Genomic DNA, 14,137 nt, shown 5'->3' with positions numbered 1-14,137 from the left:
AATAAGTGTGAGGGTGTGAGACACTGAAAAAGCACAGAGACGTAGTAAAAATCAACTGCACACATTTTCAATTTGCAATTTTGTTCACAGGTTATTCAAGCAGAAAGGTAATACAGTTCAGTTCAACATAGGCACAAAAGGGACATACAAAATATACATATTAATTTATAATAATAAAAAACAATAAATTATGCATTTAAATATAATAAATAGACTAACAGGGTCCCATGTGATTGTTTGCATTCTTTATAAACTGTTAAGGGCGTAGCTTCTGAGATGAGTCCGGATGATCAGTGCATCTTTGCCTTAAAAATATCCAATCTTTGCAAATGATGTTTCGTCTCTTTCCTGATGAGCTCCCACGCCTGCGCACTGTAGTTCTGAAATACAAAGGAACATGTAAATATCAGTGGTGTGGACTTTCTGGTCATATCATGATCGTATTGTCTTGAACAACAAAGCGCTGGTGCCATATGTAATAATAATAATAATAATAATAATTAATTATGTATGAAGCTTCTCAGAGTAGGAGTGCTGATTAAGGATCAGTTGTGCATTTCAGATCACTATGAATAAGGACAGAGGCCTGACACTAGATCAGCACTTCTCTGAGATGCTTAATACATATATGGCCCTAAATCCAAAAAGTGTTACAAAACTGCTCCTGCTTAGCCTAGTTTATATTCATTTGATTAGATGTACACGTTAACACCCAAAAACAAACTCACCATTTTTCTCAGAACCTTCCTATTCAACTTCTTGAAGTAGCGTTTCAGTCTCCTCTCAGGTTTCTTGGCAGGTGATACCTGTTGGACAAAATTAAAACATTAGCCCCCCACTGAACATAATAGCCCACAGATTCTCACTTGTACAGTTAATAGTCTACACCTAAAACAGGGCCCTCCAACCCTGTTCCTGAAGAGATATGGTCCTTTAGGTTTTCACTACAATCCTCCTCTAGCACAGCCGATTAATTAGCTGGTTGATAAACTGAATCAGCTTCGTTACAACTGGGGTTGGAGCGAAAACCTACACGAGGGTAGCTCTCCATGAACAGGGTTGGAGAGCACTGACCGAAACAGGGAACATACTTTAAATAGAACCGTTACTTACACAGGATTTAAGGTTCTCAAACTGGCGTTCGAGAATGTTGAGGAAATTGTCCAGCTTTTTCTTGTCCCAGGTGACAGCCTTCATATTCCCATCAAACAGTTTTGTGATTTGATAGATGGTCTCGTTCCGGAATCTGACTTGGTCCTCAAACTACACGTGAACATGTAAAAAGAAGATTAAAAACAGTTTAGGCTTCAATTATGCCATCAATGTAACGTTGGGTCAAGACCGCTGTACTAAAGCATATCAAAACATGAAAAGTCCAAATTCTAGTTTTTACCTTGGCGTCATCTATGCGTCGGTATAGTGATTCGGGGAAAAAAACAGGGGCCTCCTGCTCTGTGATGTCTCCTCCCTGGAATACAACGAATAATATTTTAAGTCACTCGTCTAAAAGTATAGCTTATACTGCAAGGACAGTGTAGGCCTAATGTATATAGCCTCTCGTGATCGCTCTGTCATTATAGCCTAGCGCCCTTTTACTATGGCTATTCACATATAGATTACAGTCTTCTAACACAAAGGCTAAACATGAAACACAATACTATTTTGATAGGTTGGTTGTTTTGCTGTCCTTAATACATGCATTCAGTCTCCTCTTACAGTGTGCTGATAACTCACCATCTGGTCCAGCAGGGAAAGGCATTCTGCGCTCAAGTGACCGTAGTGGTGTCGGCTCCAGTCACAGCAATGACACACGCTCTGCATACTGCAAATAATAAGAAAAATACACGTCCAGCTCCCTATTGTAAACATTGTAAATAGTAGTTTTCTTCGCTCTTAGTTTTCCAGTTGAGTTGAACATTTTGGCTCTTAACGAGTTTTATTTGGAGATGGGAAAGCGAAAATTGTACGGAGAATTTCCCTGATAAACCTACCGCAGGCGGGGACTTTAACTTTCCAGACTCTAGCTAGCAAATGCAGGCAAAGGAATTCCATGCCTTGTCCGATTTCTGGACGACCAAATGCCAGCGTTGAATGATAGTTTAACCACAACAATATATGTTATTTTATTTAGACATAGACTATTCGCGAGAATGAGCTATACGCGATCGTCGAAGTCGACATAAACCCCACAATTATGACATTTACCCACATAATAAGTAAATTTAGTGTATTTCGTTCCCAAGTTAGTCCGAAATATTGTTTCGCTGCGGTCTGGCAAGTACTCAATGTTGCGCATCAAATGAAAAGTGGAGGGGAGACATCTGCGTCTCTCAACTTTTAGGTTTCACTGCTGGTCTCAGATCCCTTCATCACTTTCTCTTAGCCTAGACTTTCTCCGTGCTTTGTCTGTCTGTCTGTCGGTCGGTCGGTCGGTCGGTCTGTCGGTCTGTCGGTCTGTCGGTCTTACCCAATGCTCTTCACCTGGGGAGCGTAACATGAGCCTGATACAACATTGTAGCCACAATTCACCGTTTTTCCAAAATGAATAATTAGACAAAACAGAAAGGATTTATAATATGTCTTGGTGATTCAATAGTTAATCATTACATTACTTTTAAGTTAAAACACTATTTGTTTTGCTCAGAGTCTGTCAGTAACTCTATTAGAGGCAGATGATCTACTCTTTTTGGCTGCTTCTGATGACGTTTGCATATATTGACAATATAATCTCGAAACTATGCTGGTATTCTTTTGTCCTTTATTATATATATATGTATTATTATATCCTTATCTATGAATATGTTTTATTAGTAGCAGTAATAATTAGTAAATGGCACCATGTAAAGTTCTATTTGGACCCAATGTTGGTTCAGGGAGGAAGGTTCTATATTTGGTTCAGTGAAAGAGTGTAAGCATATTAACGGAATCATTCTGTAAACATATTGTTTCATAAAAAGTGGCAATGCAAACAAATTACTTTGGTAAACACAGGATACATGCTTCTTGTTGTTTTTACTTTTCCATTTCATATCAATTACATTGATATAACTTTTTACTCTAGAACATTCAAAGTGAAAAATATAACCAACCATACATATTCATTGTTGACACATGCATTTGATACATGTTATTCATAATTACAGTATCAAGACCTTGAAATCCCCAAAAATATCCAGTACAAAGACAGAAGGAGACAAGAGAGAACAGTCTGAACATTTAAATAAAGATTACAGAGCGATGTGGAAAGGTCTACATTCTACAAGCTTTCTCATAGCATAAGAAAAGCATGTTTCTCTTTGAGGTTAAAGAGAAAGTCTCCCCACATTTTCAAGTTTTGACCTTGTCGCCATTGCTTGACCCTCTGAAATACTTAGTATTACAGTTTACATAATTTATCCTAATGTGCATCTAAAACTAGAATAATGGTACAAAGATTTTAATTATTTTAATCATTTCCTCATTAAGCCGCAAATGTAGAAATTACTTTTCTGTCTTTGAAACCGGTCCACCACTTGGGTTCCTCCTCCTGAAGTTTAAAGTTGTGTTCTAGAGGTAAAGAACAAACCAATATTGATCCTACAGTGACAGATTAAAGTGAATTGATTTCGTCAAAGTGTTAGTGTTGGTTAGTTATAATTTTACTGGTGAGATTATTGAAAGAATGATGTGAAATAAAAACAGGCAATTGTAAAAAACGGATCTTTCCTCCCAACAGCTAAAGGTCCTGAAGATTCTGCACATGTGCAGGACCCCCCAACTCCACACAGTCTCCTCTCCATTCATAGAGAACAGGCTAGCCTACTGTGGATAATCGTGCTCATTTAATAAAGTTAGATCAAATCTGAATCTATTTCTGCAAGATCACATAATGATCGTTTTCTACATAACATAACCAAATATAATAGCGTATTATAACGTTACTGTAAGACAACAACAACAAAAAACACCTAATTTCTCATGACATTTGAGGACGATTGTGCTGCTAGGCAACATTAGTGCTTTGATTGAAACTAAACAGGTAGGCTATGCTACAGTTTGTTAACAACATCTGCTCTACAATTCACTCATTGTACGTCATTTAAAACAGCACTATAGGCTACTACGAAACTGTAGCCTACAACTCAATAAAATCTAAATGCATATCCTCATGAAACTGATTGAGATCAAATGGTAGGTATGCAGATTCTGCATGACGTTTCACTGGAACCATTTGAAGAGTTGTTATTCACAAATGACTGTGAGAAATGTGAAGGGAGGTTCACCATGAGTAGAGCTGGGACTGTGCGCAAAATTGAGAATACTGCAACTGCGCAGAAGCCCCAGGTCCCCCAGCCACCTGGAAGCAGTGTCCAAAAAAATACGTATCTGCAGCCTTGGCCGATGCAAAAAATATTTGCCAACTGAAACTTCAGTTTTTTAAAATGGGTTTCTTCCCAAATGTACAAATTATTGTCTTTAGTTGATTTTAAATGACAACATTCCAAACTCGTTTATTATGATCTATTAAATGATGGCATCATTCTACTATTGTATTACTTTGCATCATTGTCAGTGACAATTTTATTTTGAAGGCTAACCGCAGAGTCTACTGTTGTGGCTAATCCTTATTGTGTCTATCTTCACATAGATGGGTCAGACCACCATAAATAAAAAATAACTGTTTTATAAATTAGGATTATTTTAGATGATGACACCTAGCTATATAGTTAACTATCTAACTATAGCTACTGAAAAATATTATGTCGTTTGGCTATTTTTTGGGGGGAAGAACATTGTTTGCATCCATCAGCTAGCTATCTTTTTTTATGACCAGCACTGTAGGTGCGCGAGACAACTTTAGCAGCATCAGAGCATACTTATCGAAGAATCGTTGTGACATATGTGTAGTGATAGTGTAATCAGTGTGTAATAACTACGTAAAAATGTATGAACGCGTTAAATTATTATGTGACAAGTAGTCATATTCAGGTCCTGATTGGTGAACAAGTTTATTTGACACGGCAAATAGTGTTATTTGACACGGCAAATAGTGTTATTTGACACGGCAAATAGTGTTATTTGACACGTTATCATGCGCATCAATTTGGGCACACAGAATAGTGGACTGGAGCAATTTAAATTACTCACCATATCTAAGAGCAGATCTATGCTCAGATCGTTCAGTCTGCCCAACCGCGTCGACCTGCACGTATGGGATGCTGCAGTGTCTAGCAGAACAGAGTCAGACAGACGCACATCCATTTCAAGCCATGTTTCTTTTGATAGAACTTGAGAGCAACAGACATTATTAATGATTAACAACCTATTATCTTGATTCGATATGATACCTACATTGTTGAAGTATAAAACCAAGTATCGCTCCATGAAGATATAAAACAATTATTTGTGTTGATGAAGGTTGCATTGTTCAGGCTTTTGCTTCACTTTATAAGCCCACATTTTCAGTGAGTGATTCTTAATTATGCTATTGTGAAATTAATCAGGTGAATATAATGCAAGTGAACAGTTTTCATACATGTATATGTAAAGAATTGTATTGGAGCCATGCATTTCATGATAGCAGTAAGCAGATATTTAGCGGGCAATAATTGAATATGAAAAACTAATAACTGTAACACAATGGTGCAGGCCTCTGTCTTATTAAATGAGGGCCATGTTCAATAAAAATATGCTGAAATTGTGCATATTGCACAAAACACTTTTCAGATTTTGTGTAGGGTTAGCTTGATCCGTTGTTTCAAATGACATTTCACAGAGACCACATTTTGCTCACACATGATGTCTGTTGACTCTCTTTTAATCAAAATTGCAGTGCAATCTAAACATATGGCTGGTCAGTATTTGTAAAACACATATTTGAAATGTAAATGCATGTTATTAATAGAGAGACTGATAGTGTTGAATGAAGGCTAAAGATCGACCATTTTACCTCACTGCTTGTGAAATCACAGTGCACCTGTTGTCTATTCGGCTAAAATTGTTCCGATTACGGTATTGATAGTGGATCGCAATTCCACAGAGTGGGTTGGAACCATAGAATTAGGATTTCGAATAATTTAATAGGATCTCTAGACTCTAGAATTCGTATAGGAACTCTAAGTACAACGTTCCAAACAGGTCCGCCATGTCCAATGCTAAAACACACTTAATTGAAAAAAGGATTTTCAATTTAACCACATTTTGAGAAGATACATTTGACCTGATTTTAGGGCTTTCCTTAATGGATTCGTAGGCTAAAGCACTAAATGTACTGCCATCCATATGTTCTGAGCATGTTTAATACAAATATGAATGTTCACACATCGACAGACTTGGCTACAGAATGAGCACTCCGATTAACAATATTTAAAACTATAGAAATGTTTATTAACTTAACATTTGATGAAGAGCAACATATTTTCAAATAGATGAATCAATAAATTCATGAATAGGCATACATAAAAAATAACCTTGTTAAATAAATAAATAAATACATGAATAAATAATATTGCTGTTTGACGTTGCACATTACATGATTGTAGAATAGTAAGCTTTTAAAATCAAACACAACTGTAAAAAAGTTCTGCAAGTTCAAATTCATGTTCTGTTGGCCCACAGAAGGCTATCAGAGTTGTGTTCCAGAATGAACTGTAGGCTGTACAGGAGCTCTTTTCGAACCACTTCCCAGGCGCAGTAACTGAAATTCTGTGAAAATACAAATAAACTGTTAGGGCAATGTAGGGTAATATTGTCCAATGTAGAGATATTATTAAAACAATGTGTATATTTGTGTTTAACCTATAGTCTACCTTTTCTTTTAGGACTGCTGCAATGTTCCCAAAGTACGTCTTTAGTCCTTCTGTCCTGATGAGATAATCACTTGTATCCACACTGCCCATCATCTGCCAGAAAGAAAAAGGCAGGCGATGAATAATATTAAAAATGCCACAATACCACAATTAAACAGTTAACCTATCTGTGTTGGCATAGTAACTCACACATTTGCTCTCTTCAATCTGGCGGTATACAATATTCTGAAAATTCTCCAACTTCTGTTGGTCCCACTTAGTAGGCAGGTCGTCAGCTCCAAACAATGTGTCGATGTTCTTCAATGTCTCATAAATAGCCATAGCACCACTGCTGCTCAACTGAAACGGACAACAACAATAATTTCAAATAACATAAATGGCAGTTTAAAGTTATCTACTTTTTAATCTTAACGGTTGCAAATACTCTGTCATGCTGTAAATAACACTTCGACATGCTCGCTTGCCCTTATCTGTGATTCGCCGGAGATTGTAAATGCGGTGGCTGGGAATGCCACGAAGACATTCTCCTGCAGGCACTCCAGAGGAAAATTACCCCCCTGAAAGTTAGAGAAAACACAGCATTGACGTTGAGCTATTCAGTTAAACATAGTTGGATAATACTTCTCAAGACAAAAGCAATTTAAAAAATGTACCATGTCTCTCAGTAGGTTGTGGGTTATTCGCACCAGCTGTCCTTGTAGCTGGCAAGGCATGGGCATGGAGCAAACTTGCGCAAGGCAAAGGAAGGCGCTCATCCAAATGATAGTCTGAAGTGCCATTCTTATTGTAGTTAGATGATCTGTAGCAGATTATCATTGTTAGTCGAATATAATCCTGAAAATAATTACTCCTTTGTATCCTGAAGCAAATATCAAATGATAGCATATTGTTGACTCACCTGTTGCCAGTAAATTAAAAATTTCCTCCAGTGAGAATGTGGTTTGTGTTCTGATCCCATATCTGTGGGTGAATTTAAATAGTGAGGATTGAAAGTATGTACAAAAAGTGAAAGGGTGTCTCGCTAAATTAAGTGTTACAATGAATGAATTTGGGAAAGTTTTGCCTAGTGAACCGCAAGACCGGATTTCTCTTTCCATGTGCTCCACTTCCCTCTCATCGTGTTTCGAGTGTTCCTTCATGGGAGGCACGTTGAAAGAAAGTAACTCATAGCTGGTCTTGTGAAAGCTCAAACGTTTCTAAGAAAGACAGGGAGAAGGAGAGAGAGATAGAATGTCGACCCCTTAACTATACAATGAATGCAGTAGACCTCTTTAAGTCTTTATTAACACCAACATTAAACTAATGGCACTTTTATGGACTAAGGGTAGGCTTACTACAATGTTTGTTTTTCAATCACAAACTGCTATTTGCTTGTTTGTTTGTCTGTCTTTCTCTGTTTGTGTGGGTGTGTGAGAGGGAGGGAGGGAGAGATGATGATTTAATATGATCTCGTTCTGTTTGGATCTTCTGTCTTTAATCCCATTCTTGTCTATACATTTGAATTAAACTCTTGATAATAACTGATGATTCAATAACTGATGAACATTACCATCAGACTATTTATTCCTTACGAGAGACAAGCAAGGATATTCCTATAAATAAACCAATGTGTTGTGAAGACGTTATCGTAGGTTTATTAGAAAAATAGCTAAATCCTAATAATACTACTTTTCATCGTCTGGGATATGCTTAGCAAAAGGGGATATTTCTGCGATTGCTACATCCCATATAGACTTTTAAATTAATGATGGACAGGCTTATTGACTCTTAAAGAATACAGTGCCTTGCGAAAGTATTCGGCCCCCTTGAACTTTGCGACCTTTTGCCACATTTCAGGCTTCAAACATAAAGATATAAAACTATTTTTTTGTGAAGAATCAACAACAAGTGGGACACAATCATGAAGTGGAACGACATTTATTGGATATTTCAAACTTTTTTAACAGATCAAAAACTGAAAAATTGGGCGTGCAAAATTATTCAGCCCCCTTAAGTTAATACTTTGTAGCGCCACCTTTTGCTGCGATTACAGCTGTAAGTCGCTTGGGGTATGTCTCTATCAGTTTTGCACATCGAGAGACTGAAATTTTTTCCCATTCCTCCTTGCAAAACAGCTCGAGCTCAGTGAGGTTGGATGGAGAGCATTTGTGAACAGCAGTTTTCAGTTCTTTCCACAGATTCTCGATTGAATTCAGGTCTGGACTTTGACTTGGCCATTCTAACACCTGGATATGTTTATTTTTGAACCATTCCATTGTAGATTTTGCTTTATGTTATGGATCATTGTCTTGTTGGAAGACAAATATCCGTCCCAGTCTCAGGTCTTTTGCAGACTCCATCAGGTTTTCTTCCAGAATGGTCCTGTATTTGGCTCCATCCATCTTCCCATCAATTTTAACCATCTTCCCTGTCCCTGCTGAAGAAAAGCAGGCCCAAACCATGATGCTGCCACCACCATCTTTGACAGTGGGTATGGTGTGTTCAGGATGATGAGCTGTGTTGCTTTTACGCCAAACATAACGTTTTGCATTGTTGCCAAAAAGTTCAATTTTGGTTTCATCTGACCAGAGCACCTTCTTCCACATGTTTGGTGTGTCTCCCAGGTGGCTTGTGGCAAACTTTAAACAACACTTTTTATGGATATCTCTAAGAAATGGCTTTCTTCTTGCCACTCTTCCATAAAGGCCAGATTTGTGCAATATACGGCTGATTGTTGTCCTATGGACAGAGACATACCCCAAGCGACTTACAGCTGTAATCGCAGCAAAAGGTGGCGCTACAAAGTATTAACTTAAGGGGGCTGAAAAATTTTGCACGCCCAATTTTTCAGTTTTTGATTTGTTAAAAAAGTTTGAAATATCCAATAAATGTCGTTCCACTTCATGATTGTGTCCCACTTGTTGTTGATTCTTCACAAAAAAATACAGTTTTATATCTTTATGTTTGAAGCCTGAAATGTGGCAAAAGGTCGCAAAGTTCAAGAGGACGGAATACTTTCGCAAGGCACTGTATATACCTTTTAAATGCCTCATGAGCTTCGTTCACCTGTCTTACCTCAACAGAACCCAAAATGTTATTTTTTTATGACATTGTTTGAAACTACATCTAAACAAACATGGTATAGCTTCAAAATGTAGTTAAAATTATAATTTTAAACTCTTGGATGGTCATTACTTGAATCAATATCTTTCTGACAGTGGTGACTTTTATTGAAACTTATCACTCAGCTATTTACCAAAATATGGGTTGAGTGACCACTATGCTGTTGTTTTGAACTGCATATTGCCTGTAAACAAATTAATGCATGAAAGTCTGAATGGATGAATGCATGGATGGCTGAATATGTAAATTAATACAAACAATATGATAATATATGCATGTTTTTATTTTTTTATTTTAGTATAAAATGGTAAAGGAATAAATAAATGCATAGCCTTCACATATAAATAAATCAGTCAGTCAGTAAATATATCATCCATCAATCTATTAGCCAGCCTCAGGTACATGTCACATGTCTCTGGTGATTATGTGGTTTGTCCAACGGACCGCTTCTTCCTCACTGCTTGACTCTGCAGTCGATTTCGTCACCGCTTGACTCTGCAGTCGATTTCGTCACCGCTTGACTCTGCAGTCGATTTCGTCACCGCTTGACTCTGCAGTCGATTTCGTCACCGCTTGACTCTGCTGTCGAGGAATGCTGCGCCAACGCATCCGAAGACAAAAACGGCGTTTGGAAGTTCCATGTTTCACATGTGAGTTGTGGCAGCAAAATTCATCCGATTTGCGGTGATGTAGAACTTTTCATCTGATTAATTTAGCCTCTTTTCGAGGACATTTGATATTGGACCCACCTTTTGTTTCAAGACGGTGTTCAGCTTGTCGAAATATGTTTTCATGACGCGTTACCAGAAGTAACCGAGCCTCCATCTCCAGAGGATGCCCCAACACCACACCCGACCTGGAGACAATATAAAATGGTGGTCAGTGAATTAGTTCTGTCTTAAGATATGTTCTGAAAATATTATGCAAAAATAATTTAGATTAAATCACAATTTAAAGACCTGTGCCAATTATTGTCTGCCCCCCAAATATAGCTTAGGCTCCACAATGAGGGATCATACTTACGCATCCCTCTAGTTTCTTAACTTAACTAGGTCATCTGTTTATCAACAGGTTCAGCCTTTCCTTGTTCCACGTGACAGGAGTCAGGCCATTAAATAACTGGGCAATGTATCCCGAAGCCTCTAATGCAACCACAGAGATGTCCTCGCCCTGCAAAATAGAAAACAGGGTTTTAGGCGTCCAATTTATCATTTTGAAATTGTAAAAAAATAATATACTATAGTTTAGGCTATCAACATCTTGCTATATGATACTGAAGTGTATCCTGCCTGTGTGTTCTTGTAAACATGCTCTGGAAACACGCGCTCGACTTTTCCTTTAGACACAGAGCTGGAACGTGTCCACTCTGAAATAAAGTCATATCAATGTCAAAAAGTGAACTGTATTGGAATAGTAACCTTACATTAAACGTTGTGGTACAGATAGTGAAAGCATTGGTTAAATAAAATGTGTTATAATGAAATTAAATAAATGTAGGCCTAATAATGAGATGTATTGAGCATCAATCTGTGTTCAACAAAGAGCGGAATTTGGTGCAAAATTTAGCGGGTTGGTGCATAAACTGCGTCCACCTGCACCAATCGGAGTCAGCTGTGCCTCGGCCGAACAGAGTCAGGCAGACACTCAACTATTTCCATAGAACCATGTTTCTTTTGATATCACTTAAGTGTAGCAGACTTTCGATATTATTAACAACCGATTATCTTAATCTTGATTCGATATGATACCTACATTGCTAAAGTTGTCCATCTTCTACAATTATGATGAAGTAGCCCATCTTATATAATTAACCCTAGTGCCGCTGTACGTTGAGATATAAACATTCCTTTGTGGTGAAGAAGGCTGCATGGTTCAGGCTTTCGCTTCCCTTTATAAATCCAACTTTTCAGTGGGTGATTCTTAATTATGATATTGTAAAATTAATAAGAGTGTTTTTTGTCCAGCAAAATAACAGTTTTCATACATGTCTTTGCATAGAATTGCATTGGAGCAATGCATTTCATGAGGTCAGACAGCAGTTATTCAGCAAGCAATATTGAATATAAAAAACTAATAAAACAGTAGCCTATTTATACAATGGTGCAGGGCTTCATCTTAGTAAATGAAGGCCATGGTATATATTGTGGACATTGCTCACCACATCTTTTAGATTCTGTGTAGGGTTAACCAGAAACTTGTTTCAATAGGCGAGGAACAGCGATCATATTTTGCTCACACGTTAAGTCTGTGGTGACTTTCTTTTAATCGGGTAGATCAATCTGAAGAATGACTGTTCAGTGTTAATATCGCACATCTTTGAAATAAAAACACATTTTATTAACTGGTAGTTAACTGGTGGTGACTGGTAGTGTTGAATGAAGGCTGAAGCCGACCCGCCTCTAAAATCGAGAGTAGAGGGCGGTGGTATTGTCTTCACTTTTCCTTTTCTCTCATGCGGTTCATTCTTATTACATTGATTCGGTAAATTCCAACTTTTTACAATTTGGTCATTTCTAGTTGATAAACGAGTATGTGCCCTAGATTAGCCTTTATTGGGTGCTTACCAAGACGACGAAAATGATGACGATGATGTGTGAGTTTGGCCTAATGTGAATGAGTACGAAAGCCTGATATATAGACTCATATAATGATGCTGTTGCTGATGGTGATGTGATGATGACGAAGACGTTAATTGGAGATGTAGGTTTCTGATTATGCAGCTTTTATATTCATATTAAGTATTTATCTTATGAAACTTTGCAACAACGAACTGATCGTGGCATTGATAGAACAACATTGTATGCCTATCAACAAATTAAGTCGTATAGGAGCTCAAAGTACAATGTTCAAAACAGGCCCGCCCTGTCCAGTGTTAAAACACACTTCATTGACAAAAAGCTTTTGAGTATAACTACATTTTGTACTGTCATCCATATGTCCTGAGCATGTTTAACACAAATATGAATGTTCACACATCGACAGACTTGGCTACAGAATGAGCACTCAGATTAACAATATTAAAAATTATAGAAATGTTTATTAACTTAACAATTGAAAAAGAGCAACAGATTTTCAAATAGATGAATCAATAAATGAATAAATAGGCATACATAAATAAATAACCTTGTTAAATAAATAAATACATATTTAATATAGCTATTTGACGTTCCACATTAGATTATTGTAGAAGAGTAGGCTTTTAAAATCAAGCACAATCGTAAAACACAATTGTAAAAAAGTTCTGCAAGTTCAAATTCATGTTCTGTTGGCCCACAGAAGGCTATCAGAGTTGTGTTCCAGAATGAACTGTAGGCTGTACAGGAGCTCTTTTCGAACCACTTCCCAGGCGCAGTAACTGAAATTCTGTGAAAATACAAATAAACTGTTAGGGCAATGTAGGGTAATATTGTCCAATGTAGAGATATTATTAAAACAATGTGTATATTTGTGTTTAACCTATAGTCTACCTTTTCTTTTAGGACTGCTGCGATGTTCCCAAAGTACGTCTTCAGTCCTTCTGTCCTGATGAGATAATCACTTGTATCCACACTGCCCATCATCTGCCAGAAAGAAAAAGGCAGGCGATGAATAATAATAAAAAATGTCACAATACCACAATTAAACAGTTAACCTATCTGTGTTGGTATAGTAACTCACACATTTGCTCTCTTCAATCTGGCGGTATACAATATTCTGAAAATTCTCCAACTTCTGTTGGTCCCACTTAGTAGGCAGGTCGTCAGCTCCAAACAATGTGTCGATGTTCTTCAATGTCTCATAAATAGCCATAGCACCACTGCTGCTCAACTGAAACGGACAACAACAATAATTTTAAATAACATAAATGGCAGTTTAAAGTTTTCTACTTTCTTATCCTAACGGCTGCAAATACTCTTTCATGCTGTAAAGAACACTTCGACATGCTCGCTTGCCCTTACCTGTGATTCGCCGGAGATTGTAAATGCGGTGGCTGGGAATGCCACGAAGACATTCTCCTGCAGGCACTCCAGAGGAAAATTACCCCCCTGGAAGTTAGAGAAAACACCGCAATCAAGTTGTGCTATTCAGTTAAACATAGTTGGATAATACTTTTCAAGACAAAAGTCATTTAATAAATGTACCATGTCTCTCAGTAGGTTGTGGGTTATTCGCACCAGCTGTCCTTGTAGCTGGCAAGGCATGGGCACGGAGCAAACTTGCGCGAGGCAGAGGAATGCGCTCATCCAAGTGACAGTCTGAAGTGTCAT

General features: G+C 37.6%; 3 protein-coding genes across 3 annotated transcripts; all 3 read right to left on the bottom strand.

Annotated features, from left to right (window-relative positions):
- Nucleotides 1-290: 290 nt before the first annotated feature.
- On the bottom strand, nt 291-1,869 carry ifnphi1 (interferon phi 1). The gene is made up of 5 exons (XM_021624612.2): nt 1,735-1,869; nt 1,394-1,468; nt 1,114-1,263; nt 729-806; nt 291-380 (listed from the first exon to the last, which is right to left on the bottom strand). Exons 1-5 carry the CDS (start codon nt 1,867-1,869, stop codon nt 291-293), a joined length of 528 nt encoding a protein of 175 aa, XP_021480287.2.
- A 4,704-nt stretch (nt 1,870-6,573) lies between these two features.
- LOC110538937 (interferon beta) lies at nt 6,574-7,567 on the bottom strand. The gene is made up of 5 exons (XM_021625905.2): nt 7,442-7,567; nt 7,241-7,345; nt 6,978-7,127; nt 6,789-6,881; nt 6,574-6,684 (listed from the first exon to the last, which is right to left on the bottom strand). Exons 1-5 carry the CDS (start codon nt 7,565-7,567, stop codon nt 6,577-6,579), a joined length of 582 nt encoding a protein of 193 aa, XP_021481580.2. The 3' UTR covers nt 6,574-6,576.
- A 5,520-nt stretch (nt 7,568-13,087) lies between these two features.
- On the bottom strand, nt 13,088-14,137 carry LOC118937709 (interferon beta-like). The gene is made up of 5 exons (XM_036938097.1): nt 14,012-14,137; nt 13,829-13,915; nt 13,548-13,697; nt 13,358-13,450; nt 13,088-13,253 (listed from the first exon to the last, which is right to left on the bottom strand). The coding sequence occupies exons 1-5, from the start codon at nt 14,135-14,137 to the stop codon at nt 13,146-13,148; spliced, it is 564 nt and encodes a 187-aa protein (XP_036793992.1). The 3' UTR covers nt 13,088-13,145.

Source organism: Oncorhynchus mykiss, chromosome 12, assembly GCF_013265735.2.
Source record: "Oncorhynchus mykiss isolate Arlee chromosome 12, USDA_OmykA_1.1, whole genome shotgun sequence".
NCBI lineage: Eukaryota > Metazoa > Chordata > Actinopteri > Salmoniformes > Salmonidae > Oncorhynchus > Oncorhynchus mykiss.
Note: the sequence above shows the minus strand (reverse complement) of the source record. Positions and strands in the feature narration are given on the sequence as shown.